Source organism: Odontesthes bonariensis, chromosome 12 (genome assembly GCF_027942865.1).
Source record: "Odontesthes bonariensis isolate fOdoBon6 chromosome 12, fOdoBon6.hap1, whole genome shotgun sequence".
Lineage (NCBI taxonomy): Eukaryota > Metazoa > Chordata > Actinopteri > Atheriniformes > Atherinopsidae > Odontesthes > Odontesthes bonariensis.
The window spans coordinates 25,879,311-25,904,220 of NC_134517.1; the positions used below are offsets into that span (position 1 = coordinate 25,879,311).

Consider the following 24,910-nt stretch of genomic DNA (forward strand, 5'->3'; position numbering starts at 1 on the left):
GTTCTACCTATGCATGTGTGGGTTCTCTCTAGGTAGGAGTGTGTGTGTGAGTGTATTGTCTCTGTATGCCCCAGTGATGGACTGGCAACCTATCCAGGGAGTACCTTGCCTCTCCCCTCATGGCAGCTGGGGTATGCTCCGGCCCCTCTGCAACCCAAAATTGGATTAAGTGAACTTTGAAAATGGATGGGTGTTGTGATGTGTGTCTCAGGACCTATCATAAATACTTTGAAACCATAAAACCCCAGACTGTATAGAAAACCCAATAAAGCTGCTCTGTGTAATGAAAGCACAAGTGCCCTAAACCCACTTTCTGACTATTAGCCAGCAGGTGGCAGCACAAAAAGAAGTCTGATTCCATTTTAGAGTAGAACTGAGGAGAAAGCAGGTTGTGCATCTAAACAAATGGTTGCGTAAGAGTCGCGTTAATAAGTACATTTACTGGAGCTATCACTGTTGGCTACCACTTGTATTCAGGTTGTCTTGGCATACTGTTGGTGGCGTGGGCATTTGGCACTGATGCTGTTCCACCTTTGCTCCTCCTCCGCTCTTTCAGCCAAATATTGCCATGTCAGATTTCAAAATCCTAAAATGGCAACAACCAGAATTCAAAGCTTCATAATGGCAGTACACAAAATAATTGGTAATATAACAGTGTTCACAGAGTTGATCACTTACATCCATTCTATGCCAAAAAAACAACAACAGGTAGTCGCAATCTTACAGTACATAGACATTTATGTGGACAATTATATATTTGTTTTCTAAGTGAACCATGGCGTGACTGCCAGAAGGGTTCAAACCTGCTGGGCTTTCTTTGAGTCATCCAGTCTCTTCTCTCAATCACAAGACAAACACAAAATAACACAAGATACTCTAATTACTGTTTATTTACAATCTGTTCACTTAAATACCACAGCCACTGCACATATAGAACCTAATATTGAACTGAATTTAATGTTTTTTAATGAATTTAAATGTTAATATAGTAATAAAAATGTAACGCTGCTAAGTTACCGCTGTTGGCCTGACAGACGAAACAAAGGAATTGGCATGTGTTTAAATGTTAAGTGGTATCATGAATTGTTAGAATCAGGGGTTAGCTAGCGGTGATATGTGCTCATAGGTATGAGTCAGAAGAATGCCAGAGGCTGTATGTTCTACTTCTATTACTTGTTTATTGGCAATGACGTGATGCTAACGGGGCACTGAACTCATCAGGGCCACACACACTGACAACTTCTCCTATTGACAGCGCAACTGCTTGTAGGAATTCTTAGATTCATGATTATAACAGAAGTTAAGTGCTTGAATTAGTATGCTCGCAATGTTGACATGAATTTAGTTACAAGAGTGACCACTTACCCTTTTGCTCACCCAGGAAAAAGACGGAAAAATGTCAGCAAGAAGAAGCCAGAAGAAGTCCATCTTTCTGTCCTCATTATTGGTAAGTGTGCTTTCCCAGCTTCATTGACAATTATTTTTGACTTTATTTCCATTATTTCCTGTCCTTTACCTTCCTCATAAATCTGTTAACACTCTCCCACCCTATTATATACCATATTATTATCTTCCCTTCACTCTTCTCAGTTTTATCTTAATCTTGTCCCCATCTGTTGAATTCCTGCTCACTTTCTCCTCTTTCACTGTCATTTTGCTGTTGGCTCTTAGAAACCCATATTGGTCTAGCAGTACTACTGCTGCAGTAGTATGGATTGTAGCCATAGTTGACTCCACATTTGACACAGCCTCATCCAGACATTTTGTTATAATGTGCCTGGAGATTGCACAACTCTGTGGCACTTGTACCAATTAATCAGCCATAGAGTTTTGCAGGGATCTTATATCTTTATAATCTGAGATTTCACTTCTTGTTTTAATATTAAAACCCGCTGGCGGTGTTCCTAACAGGCCCCTGCACCTCACTTTTTTTCACTTCTGTCATCTCTTATTTCAGTCAAACACTGGAGCTCTTATTCAAAAAGCAAGAAAAATCTGGATTAACTCTATAACCCACAGGATGTGTTGTTCATATCTAGAGATGTGCACTCCATTTTATTGTGCCTGTGTGAATAGTGAATATCTTTCCAAAGCATTGTGACGCAGCTGTGTACAGTTGGAATGTCAGGAAGTTGGTTTTTCCAGCTGTGGAAAGATATAAAGATAATTTGACGAGTAAAGTAAATAGCGTTGAAAATTGATTGCTTAATTCCCAAATGAACCCTTAAATGTGTTGACATACCGGCAATGAAAAATTGCTGAGGATGTTACTTACTTGCTTTCAGTGGATCGTCACTGTCTCCAATATTTAAACAAAGATATACTGAAATGGGACCTTCACGGACATATAAGGACAGGATTAAAATGGAAAGAAAAAAAAAAAGGATGAAACTGCCAAAACATGACTCACCCTTGGCATGAAAAGTCAAGATATCTTGGCCAATACTGCTATTTCTTTTTTTGCCTCTTTTGATTTTATTATACAGTGTCAGTTCCAGCAAACACAAAATGTAGGAAAGAAGAAGCCATTAACTGAAGCAGGCGCTGCTGATGGCATGTGCAACCATTCTTGAACTGGATAGCTAGCAATTTGGGCAAGAAGCTGCATGGTTAGTTGCAAGGTAACCAGAAATGAGGGGTAAAGATGTTGAACAAGATGCTTCAGGTAATAAAAGAGAAGAGGTAGTGAAGAGAAAACAAGTTAATAAATTTACTAAAAAAAGAAAATAACTAATGCTGCACTTATGCAAAATGCTAACTGCATTGACAACTTTAATAAGTCATTGGTATATCATGAATAGTGTGATGACATTCGATAGCAGCAAGTTCTTCTGCAGAGAGCTGGTCACTACCAAGGACAAGCAGCGCAATAACCTCAGCTCCCCTTACCTGATCATCCCATTTGCTTTGGAACAAAGTTTTGGAAAACTACGTCATTATGGTACATGCAGTAAGTCTCTTTTTGTCAGGGCTGTCTGTTTTCTGAAACAACGGTTTCGCTATCCAGTGTAATAGCCAAAAATATGGCTATCGCGTTGCTTACATCTTGAATTACAATGTTTAATTGCATAGCACAGAGGTTGTGCTTTACATAGTGTGCAAGTTGTGGAAAATGGTACCAGTCCAGACAAAAATTGCCAGGGCTTAATTCTGTTCCCAGTCTGACCTTATCTGTAGCTACGTAGTATGTACCCCCACCACTCAGCTATCAGGTCACCTCATACTGCTTTTATTTTTGCCATCCAATGGAAGTATTACCTTACTGACAGATTATTACAGACTCTGAAATGTCAAACTCCTGAGAGAAAACACAGGCACAGTCCTATGATTGGTGATTACTGAACAAACAGTTCCAAGAACACCCTGAAGTTAACAAGGACAAGAGAACCTTCCCTGAGCTAAAATACCGTAACTTTTCTTCAGTTTGTAATGGCACTATAAATTGCATATAGCCTCAATAAAGCTTGGAATTTTTAGTCGGTCCATTACTCTGAGGTTTTGTACAATCTTTTTCTTTTTTGTTAATGTCAAGAACTGTTGACATCATTGACAGTGATTGTTTTAAGAAGTCATTACTTTCAACTTATTAACGTACACTTACACTATCTGGACCAACCACTGCACATAAAAATGGTGACTCTTATGCTGGGGGAGCTCTGAGATAGGAGCAAAAGAAAGACCCTTGCAACAAAGCCCTACAAACTTTGAGGGTCCACCGTTCCTGGGCTGTGGACATAGAAAAGAAGGGATACTACATGTTCAAGTTCACATTAGGACTCAATATGAGGGACAATTCAAATGTCCACTTTTTCAGAAATGGAATCATACTCAATGCTTGATCTGTCATTTGAAAATGAAAATTTAGTGTTCACTTCAGAATAAGCCTCATTCTACTTGCACAAGCAGCTGGCAATATTTTGCCTCACTTTTAAAGTAGCCCATACTTGACAAACAAATTCTGGCACTGGCCAACATTCTTGCGTTTTACGCATTTTTCACTGCCTGCAGATTTTTCTGCCGCTCTTTGAAGGGGGGAGTGAGGTGAGGTGTGTTCAGCTGGTTGTAGTGTGCAACCCTACCTATTGATGTCTCTGAATCCCACACACAGTTCATTTTGTTGTATAATATGTTAAACTGTATTTACACCAACTGTGCTTCAGAATTGTAAACCAAGGGAGTGTTTTGGATCTGGCTAATATTATGAGAAAGTTATATGGGCAGAGAAGAGTGGGCTCATATGCACAATATATTATTGTTTAAACAGCACTTTGTGTCTTCTGACAGGAGATGATTATGAGGGAGAGGAGAGAAAAGAGGGAGATGGAGAGACTTAGTCATGCACCCATTTATTTTCTGGACTGCAGATGACTGTTAAAAGTTCGTTAGTTTGTTCGGAAAAGGATAAAGTATGCCGGTATAGCTATAAATACCAGCTGCTACTTATTACATTGAGCCACAATAACACAATGCCACCACACACACACAGCCACATGCTCAGTCACATTTCCATCACTTCAGGGGACAATACTTTACGTTAAGTTTCCTGACAGTGTACCCTGACTCTGACCAAAACCACAACTCATCTAAACCTAATGTTACCACAACCTTAAATTACGTGTTTTCATCTGACGATTAAGGATTGCTTTTATGAGGACATTTTGTCCCTAAAAGGGAGATGTATTCTCACAATGAGACTGTGTAAACACAATGATGTCTCTACAACTTGAGTTAAACAAGAACAAAAACTCAAACACACACACACACACACACACACAAGCAGATGCTGGCCTTGTACAACTCTTGCATAGGAAGCACACAGCTAACAACGATCTCTGCTAGTCAGAGTATCACAGACAAAGAAGTTGTAATTTGATGTCTCTTTTCTTTGCTACTTGGTTTATACCCTTTAAAATAAAGCTGTAGATTCATGTTTTATTGGACATTTAATGCATCATCCAGTGGAGTTACTTGCTTGCATCTGCTTTTGTTACAGGTCAGCGCCCATCCTGTTCACTTAATGGAAAACTTAAGTATTAAGTAAGGCACTGATGAAGATCAGATTAGAAACCAGCATTAAAAATGTGTCCAAGCAGGTGTTCAACCCTCAATTCTAGCCTTACATGGAGCTGTCAGTTGCAAAGACGGAGATTTCTCGCACTCTGAGTCTGTCAGCAGTGTGATTGCATTAGTATGATTGTCATTTTTGTTTTCACAAGTGTTGTTTGGCGGTTTCAGATATATTCCCACTGCCTTCATCAACTCTCTGTCTCTCTGTCCCTCCAGGTGTGTTGCATGTTTGCTAGTGCCGAGTATTCCAGCTGTGGAGAGTATGAGTTCTTCAACCAAACCAGCAATAGCTGCCAGGCATGCCCTCAGTGCCAGCCAGGACAAGAGCCGCATATGGTGAGTACACTTATACAAGAAAACCATTAAATTAGGTCCTAATCTTGCTCATTTCTGTAATTAAGTAGTTTTTTTTATGTTCATGCACAACATCACAACTGTCTTTGGAAAGAAAGTTTTATAAATATGACTATTCAAAATTGATAAAAAGCATGGGGAATAAACATCATGAACCCAGTATGTATCAGTTTTTCTCAGACCACCCACAATACAAACACTTGCAAAAAAATCACATAGTTGCACAGTGAAGGGTGCCTTAATTCAGATGAACAATTTCTCTATGGTTTATTGCTCTCATTGACTTCAATGTGAAGGCATGCATTACAGTGAATGACTTGCAGTAGTCACATAGGGATTTAGCATCCGTCAGTCAGTCTGCAGACAGCCAAAGTAAACACAGCGCAGGTAAATGCTTCAGTGGGCACCGTAGGGGGCCACACCCTCCCAAAGGAGACAGCTGCATTCAAGTGTGAACACAGTGAATTATAGTTATTTGGGTGCTGAAGTCTTGATTTTTTGAGTATTCCCCTAATTTCAACTGTTTTAGTTTTATACACTTGATGTTGAGTATGATGCACAAACTTGCATTCTCTAGGGTCTTTGAACCACAGATAAAACACTAAGTAAAGTAGCGCTGGATCAAACCATAGAAACACAGAAATTACTATGATTTATCCAACTAGTTCAGCTGGTTAGTGAGAGTTGAGGTTCTTTAAAGCTGCATTTGGAAAGATAAAAAAGTTATGAAGCTCAAACATTAGTAACTACATATATGGAGTCACATTAATAGGCATTCAAGAAAAGTGATTAATCCATTGACTATAAAAGTGCAATTTATGAAATGTTATTAAAAAGGTAGAAGCTCTGGAGGACTTGGTTTCCAGTATGTATTTTTCAGTAACATAAAATAGTCATGACTAACTCAATAAAATGGAACAAAACATCCTTACAGATTACTCTTAAAAGGAATTGAACACACAGCTGTAGTTAGGTTTTTTGTTTTCTGATGCTAATCTACGTAGCCTTAAACACTTTTAATTAAAGCCTGTTAAAGGGCTGGATCTTGTCCCAAACAAAATCATCTGACTGGCAATTTTTAACCAATCAGCTGACCAATCATGCTTGCTTTTTACCTTCCATGATTACTTTCTTCCTATTGCTTTGTGTTTCTTTATGTACCTCTAAAAAGCATCATCAACAGTATGTTTAATTTGAATACACAAAATCAAATGATTGACTAGTTTCTTTCCAGAACAGACCCAACAATAAGAGGCTCTGTCTGTAGAGCACAGAAATTTTTCATAACGAATGGTATAACCATTTGTGAGCCGCACTGTCTGGAAAAAAAAGACACAGGCACAGTCTGTAATTCCCATGTTCTCCTATTTCCCTGAGGTTTCTTGCATGTGGGAGAGTGTGTGTTTTAACATGCTTTTAATCAAGGAATATCCATTAGGTTCCTCCTCACAACAGAGACTTCAGAAAGCACATGCCCAAACACTCAGACAGATATATCAGTCAAACAAAGTGGTTCTTGTTTGCAGATATCCAAGTCCATTGACAAGAATGTAAACATATTTAAGGCAGACTTACTTTTCTACTTTACAAACTTTATTGAGTGACAAAAGTGATGGTGAGGTCAGGAGCAATTAAAAATTACAGAGAGAGGTTTCAAGTCAGCTCGGATGTTTTGTTAAAGGTGCTCAGCATTAAAAGTATGCTCCCATGTGACCTTTCGGTTTGGCATGCAGTTTCCTTGATGTAATTCTGCCAGGGATCTTATTCACAAGTCATCGCCCTCCTGTTCTCTTCCTGCGTTTCTCCTACAATACGTTCCCTGGCTGTAAACTGTAATAACAAATGCAACAATTCCAGATAAGTTTCTGTTCCTTGGGTTTATTCACCTCCCTCTCCCCTACACGAAAAAGGTGAGACATTTCCTTTGAAAAAGAAAAGGCTTTCAATCACTCTGGAACTGGTTTGAGGCAATGAACAGAAGCAGAGTCACAGTAAGCCTTCATACAAAAGATCCAAGGAGAGCTTTAACCCAGAGTGACATGATCTTGCGGATAGCTCCGTGCACTTTTCTATCAAACAATCACACTGAGACTTGTGGACGTCAAACAGAAGGGCGAGAATATTAGATTTCTTTAAGAGCTGGTCTACTGTAGCCCAAAGCTAAGAGACACAGGCCGGTTTAATAGACAGATGAAAGCAAGAGGGAAATTAAAGATGAAAGAAGGAGCCAAAAAGAGAGAGAAAGAGTATGTTTTTGTATGTGTGATCATGCGTGTGTTTGTGTGTGGCCTGTTGGGCCTCCCCACTGAGAGGAAGCAGCATGTGGAGAAGATCGATGCAAGAAAACAGAACGATGAGTTGGTCATCTTAAACACTACCAGGCATGGGGGGCTGAATTCATACACACACACACACACGCATATGCAAACACACACAGTACACACACAGCACCTCTGTGACCAATCAGATTTCTCTTTTGTCATCTCAGAAGAGCAAAGCCAGAGTAGGACATTTCGAAAAACAGATGTGTATTTTGAAGTATTTGAAGTTGGGTGTTTTTGAATTTGTGTGTCCACAGCGTGGTACTGAATCATGTTGTTAATCTGAAATGCTCATATAAAATGACCTGATAATTGATTATTAGTTCGCAATCAAGTTAAGTTTATCAAGTCTAAATGAATTTATGTTTGTGTGTGTGTTTGGCAGACTTGTGGTTACGGTGTAAAGGATGAGGACTTTGCCTGTGTGCCATGCCCTCAGGGGAAATACTCCAAAGGAAAGTATGAGATCTGCAGACGCCATAAAGACTGTGATGCCCTCTACAAAGCTGCTGTTCGTGTAGCAGGAACTCCAGAGAGTGATGCGGAGTGTGGTCCCTGTTTGCCAGGGTAAAGCACACAAACACACAAATGACTGGGAAAAGCCATTAACCACACCAAACTGAGCATCCATATATTTATAGTATTATGAGGAGAAAGAATGGGAACAGAAGCAGCTCTTGGGTTCAGTGTTTTAAAGGTGTCATTAAGAGAAAAAAAGGTTTTGTTGGACCATCTATACACACACAAACTGTGTGTATACAGCAACTTATTTACTTAAGTGGTTCATTCCACAGTCAGCTTCTGGACTGCATCTGGTGCTGCCCTTTAGATGCTGCACTCTACAAATGAAGAGGAGCTCATGTTTGCAGTTCAATGAAGAGATTTTACTGATATCTAGAATATTTACTTTGGCCAACTCCACTGTAAATAATATTTCTGCTACTGTGAATGGTTGAATATTACTACCTATTCCCATGTTTTATGGTTAAAATGTAAAAAAAAAAGAAAAACGGCGTGAAGCTAACTATAGCCATCCTGCATCAATCATTACTTAGTAACACTCCATTTGGCAAGCGTTACTGCTTGTAAACACTTTTTCATCCAGCTAAACTTTCAGTTCTTGATTTCCTGATTATTTTTGCCCATTCCTGCAAAAGTTTTCTACTTCTTTGAGATTCTTGGACGTCCTTGTTTGCTCTGCTCTTTTGAAGTCTGATGATGTTTAGTTTAGTGGACTGTGAGGGTCATGGCAAGATGTTTAACTTAAACCTCTTGTGTAAATTCATTGTGATTCTGAGGTGTGTTTAAGATCTTTATTTTGCCATCATGTTCTCATCTGGAGCTTTTTCACAGAAAGTATGAGGCTTGATTCTAGTATTTTCTGGTATCTAATTGAATCATTTTTTCCATCTCTCAGTGAAATGATCCTAATGCAACTGGCTGTATCACCAACCCAAAGCATGATTTATCTACCTCCGTGCTTAACAGCTGGAGAGATGTTTTTTTCGTCAAACTCAGCACTCAAAACATACACCTACTTAAGCCACTGACTTGTTTCCTAATTCAAATGTTTCTTTGCTAACTTTGATGTTGTAATTTGCAGATGCAGGAAAAGGTTTTAATGTGATTACTTTTTCATAGAAGTTACTTTTGCGCAGGTGTGGCAGCAGTGTAGAACATTGCAAATATCACTACAGATACAAACTCAGATACAAACAGATACATATTTTTGAAAAAGTGACTTTTTCGCTTTTTTAAGAGGTCTTCTTCATCTCTCAGACTTTAACATGATTAATCCAGTCTCAGTTATATTCAATTTCCTTTTTAATGGGATAGTTAACTTCCCATTTATACATTTATACATTTTCCTTCTTATCTTTGCTGTCCTTCATCATTTTGTTTTCTCTTTTCTGACACTGGTAGATCAGTGGAATTCTGCAAAACCCTAGTCACGAATCACCTAGGTGGGCAGTCACAAGAACAATAAAGAAATGGGCCCACTCAAAAACAAAAAAACAAAAACAGAGCACCTTTTAAAGCACTGATATTAGCTTTTGTTCTCTAAAACTAGAGATTGAATGAGCATCAAATTAGATAACCACATGAAGTGTCCCGATTACATGTTTCACAAAAAGTTATCCGCAGGATGCGCTCTGACCTGTACACCAACAACAGCAAATTCATGAGAGGTTATAGCTTCTTCCAAAACCTCCCCACGGGACTTCAATTACAGGATGCTCGAATAATGAATTCCAAGAGGCCAAAACACGCCCATACCGCATATTTACATTTTTATTATACCTGGCAGGTATACATTTTAGTAGAGAACCCTCCTTCACAAGGTTTAATGTTATTGCTGATCAGCAGATGTGAGTAATGTAGAAGGAGTGTCTTCTCATGTCAGCATCCAGGATGTTGTTCTGCTGCCTAACTATTTGGCTCTGAGTCTTTCACAGGTGTCTCCCATTAGTGTGATTCTAACGTTTGAGTTTGGTCATGTCTTTTTCTCTGTACTGTATATGCTCACCTGTATGTGTGGGTCATACATATTTGCTGCAGAAGATAATGGACCTGAACAGTCAGTCAGGTTTACTGACTTTAGCTTCATTGTATCGTTATTGTAGGTCTGTATTTTCATTATAGTAGATTTGCTCTGTTTAACGGTAAATGATAGTGACCTGCAGTACTCAGATTTTCCTCTTATGCCCTCAAGCCTTAATGAATCAATGCTGTTCAGCTATTTGCAGCCTTGGCACCTCATGAACTCCCTCCTTCTTTTCGTCTTACATACACTTCATGACTAAGGGCGATATTTGTACCAAGCCATGTTTAGTGCCTTAAGGGCATCAATTATGCACATTTCTTCACTAAGTCAAACTTTTCACCTCAGATGCTTCCCCATACTTAAGCACTGTGTAAGTACAGAGTGTAGGGAGGTCCCATGCTACTCACCTGCTAACAATATTTACTTGCTGGTGTTGAAAATGTTTTCATTAAAAAATCTTTTCTGGTTGCGTTGAACCAATGTCTCTATTCTGAACCTTTGTTATTTCGCAGAGTAAAACATTGTGATGGACACATGATGAAAGCAATCACAAATACAAGTTTGATCACATTCAGTTTACCTGCATTACAAAAATGGCTGGTTTGAACCTATGTTTTTTTTTCTAATATAACAGGTATTATATGCTGAAGAACCGACCCAGAAACCTGTATGGGATGGTTTGCCACTCCTGCCAGAATGCACCTCACAACACCAAAGAATGTAAGACCATTTTTTTTTTTCACTTTCCATCTATTTCATTTCTTGCATACCCTTTTCCCAAACACCATTTTTATTCTCTCTTTTCAGCTCTGTCCATAAAAAGACCTAGTTTCCTTTGATCAAAAGCAAATGAATAAGAATATTTCGTATCTGAATTAAAGGAAATAACAGTGGACAGGCTGTGCAAAAGCAGATGTTGAAAGCCTGGATTTAGTTTGAGGAAACAGTTAGAGGTCAGAGGTTGTGCTGAGTTCTTCAAACTCCCTGGTCACTGTCTTCCCCTAAATGTGGGCCTCACTGATGTTCACAAAGAAAAATAACTGACATTCTCTTTTAGTATCATTGCATTTCAAGCTCCACAGTCTGTTTAGCTGCTGATCAATAACATTGTATGTACCGGAAATAGTCTTTCTGCACATGGATATGTTTACGCATATAGTGCCAAATGTTGGTGCAGGTGTTAATAGGCATTGCAGTCTTAACTGACTTTTATGTAACAGTCCTCTGCAAATTGAAGCATTGGATTCTCAGATGGATCTCATTCTGCATTGACAGTTTCTATATATATTTTTTTATATTCACATTTCAGAGTGATGATATGCCAATATTACAGCCATATGATATATTATGGAAGGAAGTTTTATGCTGTATCACATCCAATCTTCTGGGGTTTTTTTTCCCCCCTCAAACTCAAAGTCTGCACAGTTTCTCATATTCAGGCACATTGCATGCTTAAACTTACGCAAACTGTACTTCTTCTTGTCACAATTCACATGTCGTGGATTCAGAGAACAGCCATCAGACAAACTGTAGCTCTGAGGGGAAAAAACTATGTTATCAAGCAGTTGAATTTTGAAAAAAAAATCTGTTTGGAAATCTTTGTCTCAATTAGTTAAAAAAATTATCTTCGGATGTTATTTCCAAAATTTTAGATATCAAGTTTATGGATATGCCTAGTGAGGGGCAGATGCTGAAACATCTGAAAAGCGATAAGAATACCATCAGTCCCATTAGTTGCAATGAGCCTTTTAATAAATGTAATCTAATGTATTTCTAGTTTCCCATTGTGCTCTCTGTGTGGGTATGTCAAAAAGTGACAGCAACATTATTCTAATAATGAGGGAGCATCGCTGGGATCTGAATAGCTTTTCTAACCCCCACCACTTGACATTGCTAGGTGAACGATATTTATGGGCCCATAATTGCTCAAAGTACCCTCTGAGTATAACTGAAGAGCTCAGAAACAAATGTTATTGGTATTGTGTCATATTTAATGAGTGTGTTTTGAAAGATGAAAACCTCCAAAAGCAGTCTGGGCTTGGAAAGACAAAGGCATGAACAAGAAACAACAGATTTTTTTTATTCTGTGTGTGTGCGTGCGTGTGTTTATTAACTATTCTTTGAATAAGGAGGAAATGAAAGTGATTGTGTAATTTAACACACACACACACACAAAAATGCATGATTAGCGAGTGATTTTTAGTTATAAAACTTTTTTTTCTCTGATAATTGATATCAGAATTAAGGTTTCTTATTATAATCAAATCACTGATGACAAAGTATCAAACAAAATATAAGTTTAAAAAAAGAAAGAAATCCAGCTACATCTATATCGTTGAATCGCTCTTAGTCTGACACCTGGCCTGAGACCAGAGACAACATAACAACATGCCTACGTTTTCCTTAACAAAGTCTGACATGTTTTCCATCACATGAAAAAGTCACAAATAGGATATTGCACAACTATTACATGTCCAAAACATTTACAAGAAAATAGAACGAGGGTGGACTGTGCAGTTGAACCACTGAAAGGAATCAAGTTTGAGACCCAATATTGTCTAACAACTTTTTACTTTTCTAATTGGCTGTCAGTGGAGGTTGGCTAGGATTAGGGATAAGAGTACAGGTTTAGGCCTAAATATTGATAGATACTGATGCTTAAAGGTTTGTATCACATCATCTGAATGCTTCCCTTTTCAAAACTTTACTGTCTTACAATTTCTAGGCCTTTATTGTGACATTACTGTGTTTTGAATATGTAGATAAACATACCTATTACATGTTTTCTGGTGAGATTGGGTTTATATTGAATGTCTAAGAATGACTTTTTCTGCTGTTAGTGCGACACAAAGCTGCTCAATAGCTTAGTCTCAAGTTAATTTGATGGATTAAAAGAAGATTTTACCTAGTCATACTTTGACACTCATTTAAGCTATTGTAGCCTGCAGAAACAGAGCAGAAATCCTCTAAACATGAACTTTGAAGTAATGTTCCACAACAGTGTCTTAAATAAAGGAGCTGGGAGTTCGACTTGCTCAGGATGAAGGCAGGCTGACACTTGCCATGTAATCTGTAAATTACCTTGGCTCCAGCCTCGCTCTCTGTGTGTGATAATTAAAACTTTGGCGGGTATGAGAAAGACAGATGATTAGCATGTTTGTGCTTGCGCTGATGCTACCGCTTGGCAGGCTGTGATATGAACCAGTAGGCATCGCTTCGTTTCAACTGTGTCTTCCTTTTATTCTTTTCTATTTACTAGCGGTTTCTGAAATTCAGTTGAAGATTTCAATAGATGTAAACACAGATTGTAGAGTCATAACAATTACCCATCCCTGAAAGTTGTGTTTTCATGCATGCAATCAGGTAACAGAACTCCCACCCTAAACCTCACCTGCACACACTGATTTGACCTGCAGTTATTATTTTGCAGTGTGTTCTCAGCCTGCAAGACAAATTTAAGAGATTAAACCACAATATGCTAGACAGAATTCCAGTTCAGGCTCATGTCCTAATTCAGAGAAGTGTAAACACATACCCAGAGTTGAAGTCTGCAGCCACAGGGTGCTGGTATGTGAGTGTGTGTGTGTACTTGATGACACGAGGCCCTGAGACCACGGAAAGCGGCAAGGCACATGCCAAAGAGATCCACAGTATATCAACTCGCTGAAATGAAAGACTGATTAAAAGAGCTGATTTATGAGCTGCCACGAGTTTACAGCTCCATTAGGAAAGAGGAAAAAAGAGTTGATGAATAATCCAGAAGGGGAAACAAAGAGGGGGAGGAAGGTGGGAGGACTGGAAGCAATAGATAGACAACAGAGAGAAATGTGGACAGAACTGCTGCTTTGTATCCACAATGTCCAAAAAAACAGCTTGTTTACTGTTGCTGTAGACAGTCTGAGAGAAATCTAATTTAACTGCTGTCAGTGCTGATAATTTGCTTTTGTGTTTTGTTTGCAAAATGATGTCAATAAGAGAGAAATGTCAATAAATTGGAAGGCCAAAGCTAACATACCATCATCAGAATATGTTGGCATTTGAACTCAGGAATTAAAGGAAGAAAATGGTAATGCAATGTTCATAAACTTTAAAGGAACAGTTTGATATTATGGATAAAATATCGCTGTCAAATGTGCAGCTTGTACTTCTAAAACGTATTCATAGCTGACCTGCATTTACAAACACAAACAGTGCTTATTAATGTCAATGCCAACAGGATTTATAAATGCGACAACCAGTTTGTGAAGAGAGCATACGGCAGCTCACAGATCAATGTATGGTTCTATTTGTAACATTTCTAAATGGCTGATCAATTAAACGATCAAAATACTTCAAGAGTTCTGCCTTGCGAGGAGAAAATGTCAGTAGAACGCACCATTTGCAATACAAACAGTCCTTATTGTCATTGCAAACAGGATTTGCAAATGTCACCTGCTAATATTACAGTATTGCACCGCATTATAAAATGCAGCTGCAATTACTGCTTAGAAAAACAGCTGCAGAATTTAGGTAAAGTTTGAATTAGAGTTTGGTTTGATTCCTGCTTTCTGACCAAAGGTGTCCAAGAACCACCTGGTCCTTTCCCACATCACACTCTTGTCCCACAGTCTTTGCAGTTCTTCTACCAACAAATATGTGATCATTTTCTTCACAGCAAGATGAAAAATACCAAGTTTTGTTTCATGAAACTTGATAGTGTTGGATCATGGTCAAAGGAAGAACCTATTGAAACCCATTGGTAAAATGTACTCTCTGATTTCCTTATTAGTTTTTGTTTATGTATTTTTTACTCTTCATATGATGCATCTTCAGCTGCTGGTAAAATATACTATATTTACCTGAAGTGATGGCATATCTTGTGTATGTATGTATTGTACAAACACCTGGTTTATGAACTAGAATAAAATATGAATATTTGTGTCCATTTGTGTTTTACAGGCATGCAAACGAGCAAGCCAGATGGAAAACCTCGGATTGACGCTGGCAGCACAACAGTCTTTCCTCATCCAAATAAAGGTACCAACAAAAACAAAATCAGACAAGCTGTGTCTGTCTCCATCCATCACCGTCCTGTCTTCTCAGTTGTTTCTCACACATACACACTCACACTTGCTTTTTTTACAACATGGCCTCCATTCTTCAGATTCCTCAGGACAGGGTCACCTAGCAACAGCTCTCATTATCGCCATGTCAACCATTTTCATCATGGCCATCGCGATCGTTCTCATCATCATGTTTTACATCCTGAAGGCCAAACCGAGTGGTCAGGGTGAGGCATTTACAAAAACACACATAAACATTTCACATTCAAGGTTGCCGTTTGTGCTTTATGAAGTTCTGTGTGTGTACGTGTGTGTGTGTGTGTGTGTGTAGCATGTTGCTCTGGACAAGTCGTGAAAGCAGTGGAGGCTCAGACCATCAAACAGGAGGACAAGAAAGACGTCCCTGGTGAGACAGGATTCACACACAAACACACTCAGGAATGACTGACAGATTCTGTTTTGATTGTCATTCCTGTTTCTCCACTCTTAGTGACTGGAGTCTTTAGTCTTTAGTAATAATAATAATAATAATAATAATAATAATAATAATAAAACTGATTTTGTCTACATTCACCCTGGTATTGTGGTTATAAACCTCATCCTGACTTTGATTATACTGTGTCATGTTTACATGAAACACAAGTAATCTTAGTAAATACTTGTATACATGATTCCAACTTTATCCACATGTCATATGCATATGTGCAGGCCAACTTCTGAACACATACCAGCAATATTCTTATCCTGGTTTCACAAAACCTAGATAAGAGATTTATCCAGGTCAAGGAAGACATAATCTGCCATTTTGCACAAGGTGCCACTCTCTCCTGAGGTCTTAATGAAGTGTCTGTGACATGCTTTGGTCAAAATAACACAAAAAGACAGTACGACATCTCTTTTTTCACATTGTCCTGTTTTTGGGGCGTTGAGTGAGCTACTCAGCTTCCCTCCCCTCTCTTTTTTTAGACACTATTCTGTCAGGAGTCATTGAACTGGTCCAGTTTGTCAAAACACTACGCTGCAGAATGTGATAGGCAATCACCAGGTTTATATTCCATTCAAAGCTATCAGAAAATATCGCAATTCTTCTGCCAGGCATTGGCTCCATAAACCCATGGACTCCATAAACCCATGGGCTTCACAGTCACTACATTCCTCTGTGTGTTAAGTTTTAAGAGGCTAACATTAAGAACAGTTGCTTATATGGCCTACTTTTCCCTGTAGTTTAGAAGCTCATTTCAATGATGGCTTAACTGCTGCTGATGCATTCAGTGAAAAACAGGAAATCAAAACTTCTTACTTTCAACTGGGGAAAAAAATTAAACAATGAAGTTAGATTTAGACTTTACTAAATATTAAATAAAGCAAAAGTACTACTGATTAGAATTTGTTGTTATTATCAAAGCAAAAAAAAAAAAAACTTGACCTCTCTCCTCAGCTAGAGTGAAAGTAGCACAATTTGAATTTGAAAATCGACAAAGAAAAAAGGAGGCTGGATAATTCTTCTCGAAGCAGTTGATGGGAAGCATACATTTTCTGCAAATCTGAACTGCTCACTGATTGAGATCGTTTGAAATGTAGGGAGCCCCAAACTATAATTACTTCATTTCCAGATTTAGCTTTGACACTAAAATCACTCTAAAAGTTTTAGTGTGTGTAACAAAAGCTGAAGCCACCCACTACTTATTAACAGCATATTTAATCTTCAAAATCCTTTCCAACCTTTATTCAGGTAACTTAATGACTATTTTGTTTTTTTCTTCTTTTTTTTTTTTTTGGTGTAGCCACACAGTGTTATGTGGACAAGCTTGTTGTGCATCCACAATCCAAAGCTTTCCTGTTGTTCTCTTGGCTCAGTCTTTTTTATTTTATTTTACAAATTACATATCTTTTTGCAGCCACTCCACAGTATTAAAGAAAAATGTTTCACAAAGAAATTTCTTTCTGCCACTACAATTATGGGACAAATGTTAAGATCTGCCCTACAACCAATGCAATGCTGATCAAGTCTATAATAAAAGAAACCATATCGCCTCATCTAATTTTACTGAACCACGTCGAAATGTTCACATAATGTTGGCTCCAGGTGTCAGTCTAGCATTCTATGTGCACATTAGTGATTTGTAACTTAATGTATGCAAATGCATGTGTGTGCTTGTGCACTTTCCTTGTATGCGTGTGCATGTGTGGGCTGACAGACGTGCAGAGTAATGAGTGTACCGTGGTGGAATGTGAAGTTTCCAAAGCTAAAGCCATGCGTTGCTTTAGGCGCCATTTCTTCTGCCGTTGATGCTCTGTTCAATTTTACTTCCAGACTGACTAAACGCTTACATGTGGTGTAAATGAGAACACACACATATACGTGCTAATTACTGTGACTGTAGCCACAGAAACATTAAGACTTAATGATGCTATAGGCGAAAAAAAGAGGATGGAGAGGTTATACTAGTATTAGGACTAAATGTCTGCATTGTTTGTCAATGTTAAAGTTATAATAAATGGCTGCGTGTGTGTGTGTGTGTGTGTGTGTGTGTGTGTATGCACTTTGGCTGACTGGTGTGTGGGAGAGCAGCCCATTGCTTGGAGCTCTACCGGAGCTAGCTGTCACTCATGGAGACACTGACTTAATAAGGCTGTGAGATGAAAGACAGTGGCGCTTCAACCCAAACTAACACATGCACACACAGCATTTGTTCCTCTTAGGTATTCACTCATTAGGCTGTCTATTCCTATCAAGAACCAAGATGAGTGTAAATGAAAAAAATACTCATGGTAATCATTTTATACATCATTCCAACTGCAGCTCCTCTGTTAAAAAATATAAAATGATAAAAATCATGAACAATTCTGAATTCACTTGACAGCTGTCATCTGGAATTAATGTATTTTAGCACTCAAAACAGTTGTGATTTTTGGTCTGTGTTCGGTGGATGATTTTCTCCAAATGACAAATGTACATTCACCAATGAGTAAAGCAATAGTTTGTAGAACATACCCTTTAATCGTAGGTGTTTTTGGTTTCACAGACAATGTGGTGATCTTCTCAGAAAAAGACGAGTACGACAAGCTGAAAGCTACTCCTCAGAAGACGGTGAAAAGGTGAGGGACACCTTTCTCTACTTCACTCCTGTCTAAGTGAGCAAAGAAAGAAATTGGATTAAAGGAATACCTGTTAAAAATCTTAGCAACTTAAAGTTCTAATTGGCAAAAAATGAATACACCATGTACAAAAAAGTGGCAGTTTTCTTAGAGGACTTCCCTGTACGGGTCTGTGTAAGAAACCATCAGACATGCCAAATCAGGTGTGAGGAAGAACTGCACTTATTGTACTTTGATCCAAGTTTTGTCCCACTGGTGACACTATAGTCCTCAAGGCACAACAAACTGTTCAATTTTTATTTATTTTTTCTATGCTCTTTTTCTCCTCAATCATTCATGAAAATCAGCCAGGGAGTTTTTGTATAATCAAACAGATAACAGCAATAGCTGGACAACCAATGTATGTTTAATACTCTTGTTTAAAAGTTGCTAACACTATCTATCAATCTGATCTATAATTTCCAACAAGCAATCTTGTTGACTGTTTATTGACAGAAAGAAAGAAATATTTATTTAAAAAAAAATGTAATTATTTATTTAAAATTCTCCTTCTAGGCTATTTTCCAGGAGTCCAAGATTTCTTCCAATTTTACAGTCATGAAAAAAAGTAAAAACAATCAATTCTCACATTTGCCAAGCCAGAAAATTAAAATCAGTATGGTTTAAATGGGGACTGAAATTATTATTTGATCGTCAAAATGTGACTGTCACATAGAATTAGTTTGTTTTTCTATAAAGATTCGTCAGATTGCACCCAACTCTTGCTTTAGTTATTTTGACCTGCAACATTAAATAGAATGAAAAATCTGAATTCATTAAGGTATGTGTGTGTTTGTATTTGAAGGCAGTGTGACAGAGAATCCAAAAAGAAAAATATTGCATCATTTTGTCACAATTTGCCCAAAATGAAGTTACCACAAAGCACGCCAATGCGATAGTTTTAAAAAGAAAAAAAATGTGTTTTTTTATATATCTATACATGCATTCATTATGTGTTGCATACATACATAATGTGTGTGGTTAAACAAAATACGTTCTTTTCTTCTTTTTTTTTTTTAAATGCAGCAGATAGCTCATTATGTGGCTTTTGAGCAGGCAGAGGTGGTTTTTGAAGGGGTATGAGGTAATGTAGCACTTATGAGCCCTGGAGTCTAAAAACACTGAGAGACAGACAGTGGGGTTAGTTCTCAGGGTGGATAGGGGTATTTATTCCAAGCTTGACATGAATTTACCACCAGGTGAAAGCATGTCCTAGCAGACAACAAAAGAACTATGGTTTTCTCACCTTCCTCTGTGCATACAGCTCATCCCTTGTGTGAAGACAATGCAGCTTTATAGGCAGTGGTGAACGTGCAGAGGCAACGTGTGGAAATACTGCACACAAGTTTGCAGTGACCCACCATGCTCAATCGTTAGATTGATCTTAGTAAGCATGATTTGATTGGTACTCTTTTACAATTTTTGGAATGTGTGTAAATAGAAGAATGGATGAGACACATGTACACATATGCACACACACGCAAAGACACACTCCTTAGAATCAGTGGCAGTAAGTAGTGTGGTAAAGCAGCATGCCAGAGGATGTGCTAACTCACTGTATTTGCTGCCAGAGTGGGTGTTAGATGTCTGAGAAACAATGCCATTTTGTGTGTGCGTGCGTGTGTGTGCGTGTGTTTGGGAAAAGAGTGTGGGACATTGAAACAATGCTATTCTGTGTGCATCTTTGTCAACAAGGTGCTTTTTCCGAGAAAATCCAGAGAAGGCAGAAAGAGGGAACGGATGTGTGATAAAATTATATTACGTGGTATCATGTTGTGAATCATGGGTTTGGGACAAAAAAAAAAAAACAGCAATCTTCTCCAGTTCATTTGTCCAACATTCTGTTTAGTTTGCAAAAGCACAAGTCATTCTGTGTATATTATATCTTACCATTTACGTAAGTAGTGTACTAGAATTGGAACAGATGCAGCATTATTTTTGGTATTTAGTTATTTTGATTACTGGAATAATTGACTCTGTTTATTACAGTCAGAACATTTTAATAGATATGTGTGCCTATGAGGCTTCAAAGTGAGAGGAAAGTAATACTGATAGTGTGTTTTGCAATGTTGGCTAAAACCCATTTGGTTCTATTACAACACACCCCTGATATTATTCTTACCATTATCCGGTCTGATATCTTTTGCAGATAGTTATCAGGTCTGTAGAGAAGATAAAAAGTTGCAGTCTGTAACTTACCATAGAGCCTAAGAATTGGAAAACAGCCAGGCTTTGTCCAAAGAACACAAAAATCAACCAACAAAGACCACTTAAATGCCCACAAGTTACTGCGCCCGGGAATGAATTAGTCTGGGTGCTTGACCTCCTAAAACCATAGATACTTCTGTTTCTGTACATTTTTAATAAACATGGCATTATGTGTTTATAAGTGCTGTAAAGGTGCTGGCAGGCTACTAAATTGCAGACTGGAGCCTTACTTTTATTGAGCTGATCATCAGCTTCCCTGGCACGAGAACTAATGAATGCAAAGTATACAATGTACTAAGGTGTTGATGTTAGAGGATGAAATATATATGTATATTCTACCAATACTAACACCAGTGACTTGGTATATGCAGTGAAAACGATGCATCTTCAGAGAATGAGCAGCTACTGAGTCGCAGCATTGACAGTGATGAGGAACCCACATCAGATAAACAGGGATCGGCAGAGACAACCAACCCCAACCCCAACCTGTGCCTTGTCAACCTGGGCAACCAACCCGACCTCTGCCTGCTGTCCCTGGGACTCCGTGCCTGCAATGGCACCCCCACCGCTGCAGCCAACCAGGCTAATAACATTCCAAGTCCCAACCACATTAGTAATGTCAACCACATCGCCAGCAGCAACCACATTAACAGTGTGAATGCTATCAATAACAACAATAAAACTCCTGGGGTAAGACGATGGACCTTTTAAAGATTGTACTAAAGTTAAGATATGATTCGATTGTGAACAGATCCTGAATTAATTGTCGTCTGAAAATCTCAAAACTTTATTTTTCCCAATTCTTTTTGTCTTTTTGTAAACCATACAGATGCTACAGAGTCGAAGGAAGAATATATTAGATCTGTATGCCAGAGCCTGCAATGTTACTGAAGGTAAGTCTATCAAACGGAGGAAAATATCCACTCTTTACTCGAAACAAACCCGTCCAATACTTGAATTCCGATCCTCTCTCCAGGTCTGAGCCCCACAGAGCTTCCCTTCGACTGCCTGGAGAAGGCTAGTCGCATGCTGAGCTCTTCCTACAGCAGCGAGGCAGCGGTGGTGAAGACATGGAGGCACCTGGCAGAGAGTTTCGGGCTGAAGCGCGATGAAATCGGCGGCATGAGCGACGGTCTTCAGCTCTTTGAGAGAGTGAGCACAGCGGGCTACAGCATCCCTGACCTCCTTACTCGCCTGGTGCAGATCGAGAGGCTGGATGCTGTGGAGTCGCTCTGTGCAGATGTATTGGGAAACAGTGAGGTGGCAGCAATGGCTGGACGGCAAAGTATTAACAGTTTTCACAGCCAGTTAGTTTGTCCCTCCCCATGCACATCTCCATCCCAGCGCTGCGCCAGTGTCTAAATATTTGGTGAAGCAGTGACTTCAGAGACTTGGAGGTCTTGTGGTACACGAATATGTGAAGACTGATTCTGCTCTGACAAGAAGGACAGCATATATATACAGTGTAAGCATTACCCCATCACATGAAGAATGTCAGTGGGCTCCCTGTCCACAATAGTTTTCCTGACAAGAAGTTAACAGTCCAAAACAGTTTTAAATGTCTTTGAAAAAAAACTTTCTAAGTGCTACAAAGCTTGCGAAATGAACAAAAATCCAAAAACTCAGATTCAAATTGTTTCCTAGTTTCCTGTCAGCTAGGTTCTCCTCTGCAAGAATAATCAGAATTTGTTTTGTATTTTACCAGCACGTTGTCTTCTCCAATGCTGCTGAATTTTCTGGAAATAGAATAGCTGGAAGGCCTGTGCGCTGGACGCAACACAATGGCAGTCATTTCTAAAGTTATATGAAATTAGATATTAAATTGCTTAAAAGGATGCTGTAGTGTACTGGCAAGCAACTACACTGCAGTTGAAATTAATTGCCTTCAAAACGGAGAACTGAGGATGCCCCCCTAGGCTCAATCTCAGTTGCCTCCCTTGACTGTACTCCAGCCCTTGTGATTCCATTTCAAATTGCTTGTACCCCGTTGAAGACACTCCAAAACAAGAGTAAGGCCAAAGGCAAAGGGTGTTGGGATTGGCCTTGTTTTGTACTCTCACCGAACCTTTGGGTTGGGACCAAAACCTTACAGTGCATCCTGCAGTTGATGTAACCAGATGTTTTTGTCTGTAGAAAGAAAGCGACCCGTTTTGACCGCAGCATTAGTTAAGATTCATAACTACTCCTTTAACAGTGCTGCCATCACTCAAAGAGAAAGCAGATATCAGCACCCTCCTTAGAATGCATTCATTGTGGCCAGCTGGAAATACTGAAACATCATCCAGCTCTGCTGGTAAACTTACTCGCATAATTTTGGCATTTGGTCATGCTCCCGTGTCTCTTGCTGAATATACATAACACCAGAAAACACGTGCAAGGAGACAAGGCTACACATTTTGAGAACTTAAGTTTTATTTACCCATTAACATACTGTATGTGTCGAAAGTACAGAAAGACGGTGATATAAAGATGCAGTGAATGGAAAAGTTCAACTTGCTATCTCACAAAACACAATTTAGGTGGTGTGTTTAGTGTTGGAGCATTGATCCTTTATGCTGGATAGGCACTGTGCTCTACCTATGCTCTGCCTGAAACCACATGTCCAAAATCCACTGTCTACAACTTTAACACACAGATTCACACACTCTGCTACTGCAGCTACTTCCGAAGCGGTGACCCAGCCTGGACCCAACCCTATAGCTGCCTTTTATTCCCCTTTTACCCCAATCCTGCGGTCTAGTGCTGCCGCCAGCCCTAATTATTTGGCGTGTGGCTCCCCATGCCTCTAATAGGCTGAAGTGTTGCGGTTTACAGAGCGGGTGCAAAGTGCCTGTGATTTCCAGCACCTAATTAAGCATTTAGGGCTACTTAACTGCTTGAAGCCCAGTGGAAAAGCTATAAAAAAAAAAAAAAACATTGAAAAGAGCAATGTCAGGACAGATGAATTACTAACTGCCCCCAGGGCTGCTGCGCTGTAAACGGTGAAAGAGTGCTGCCGGTCGTGGCAAAGTTAGTACTACAGTTGTTCTACCCTGTCTGCTCTTATTCAGCTTTTGTGGTTGGCTCAGTCATGCTCAGACAGGATTTAGCCCCTCCACCACCACCACCCTTCCCCATGGGACCAATAGACTAAACAAGAACAATATGCAGTTGTGTGAGTTCTGAAAGGCAGCTGAAGCCAGTTAGGTGTTGAGTGCATGGTTCGAAAACCATAGCTCTGAGAAGTATCAGACTAAACCATTGAGGAGCTTCATGTTAATGTTCATTTTAACTCCATCAACAGTGATGGTGTTCCCAGCTAAAAAGCTTGAGATCAAGTTTTCTACATTTTGTTACAGTCAAAAGAGGTGAGCACCAAAGATTTGGGAAGAGGACTCATCTGAATCTGATGCCTGATGTTATCTGAATAATGACCCATGACTGCTCTGCAGAGAAGTTTTTCTTTCTTAACTCTTTTTGTTCATATCTCTCATTGCAATCTGGGGCTGGACTCCAGCACTTTAAATTAATGAATATGCGTGTATGTCAACTACATATCTATATATAGATTTTTTTTTGTCTTTGCTCTCAAGCTCCAATTTAGATATATAGCCTACTGCCCTCTCAGAAACAAGTTGTCAACAAAACCATCTCTTTTTTTTATTTGTTTGTTTAATAGAAATTTTTACGACAACATTATCTGAGAGAATTGAAATGAAACTGAGCTATTTTCAGACTTGTGAAAGCTTTGTCTTACATATATTATGCTGATATGATAAAATACAGAAGCCAAACATGAATTACTTACCTCAATAGTGCACACAATACAGTATAGAAAAACATGTAGAAACACTCAAACTCTTCACCAAAGTGTAACTGTATATATAAATTATTATTGTACATAAAATATACCTAATAAAGATGTATGGTGGAAATATCATTGCATGTGACTGTAAAATCTTTTCAATTACGTTATACAGCTTGGCTATTGTGCACTGACGGGATGTTTTGTATGAAGCATTATTCTGATCTGAGCTAACTGCTCAACTTAGTGCACAACATAGATAGCCCTAATACTTGTGCTTGTGTTGTAAATAGACTTTCTATAGAACTGGCTTATAGTGCTGCTGTTTTTTTACAATTTCTACTGGTTTGCCAAAAAGTTAAAAAGGCAAGAGTTTGGTAAGTAAGTGTTCAGTTAAGAAGAATGAACAAAAGACTTGAACAGAGTCTGTTAGCAGCCATTATACTGATCA

At 38.8% G+C, this 24,910-nt stretch overlaps 1 protein-coding gene across 3 annotated transcripts in view; it reads left to right on the top strand.

The window, feature by feature from the left end:
• Window positions 1–24,280, top strand: part of edar (ectodysplasin A receptor) — a 36,989-nt gene extending 12,709 nt beyond the window's left edge. For 2 of the 3 annotated variants that reach the window (XM_075479881.1, XM_075479882.1), the window contains exons 3-13: window positions 1,382–1,447; window positions 5,284–5,403; window positions 8,128–8,309; window positions 10,922–11,007; window positions 15,226–15,303; window positions 15,431–15,556; window positions 15,661–15,735; window positions 18,356–18,428; window positions 21,047–21,365; window positions 21,505–21,568; window positions 21,652–24,280. In XM_075479881.1, coding sequence (XP_075335996.1) covers window positions 1,397–1,447; window positions 5,284–5,403; window positions 8,128–8,309; window positions 10,922–11,007; window positions 15,226–15,303; window positions 15,431–15,556; window positions 15,661–15,735; window positions 18,356–18,428; window positions 21,047–21,365; window positions 21,505–21,568; window positions 21,652–22,037 — 1,560 coding nt within the window. In that variant the 5' untranslated portion in view covers window positions 1,382–1,396 and the 3' untranslated portion in view covers window positions 22,038–24,280. The remainder of the gene's footprint in view (window positions 1–1,381; window positions 1,448–5,283; window positions 5,404–8,127; window positions 8,310–10,921; window positions 11,008–15,225; window positions 15,304–15,430; window positions 15,557–15,660; window positions 15,736–18,355; window positions 18,429–21,046; window positions 21,366–21,504; window positions 21,569–21,651) is intronic. The other variant, XM_075479883.1, reaches the window with a different exon arrangement.
• Window positions 24,281–24,910: the final 630 nt, after the last annotated feature.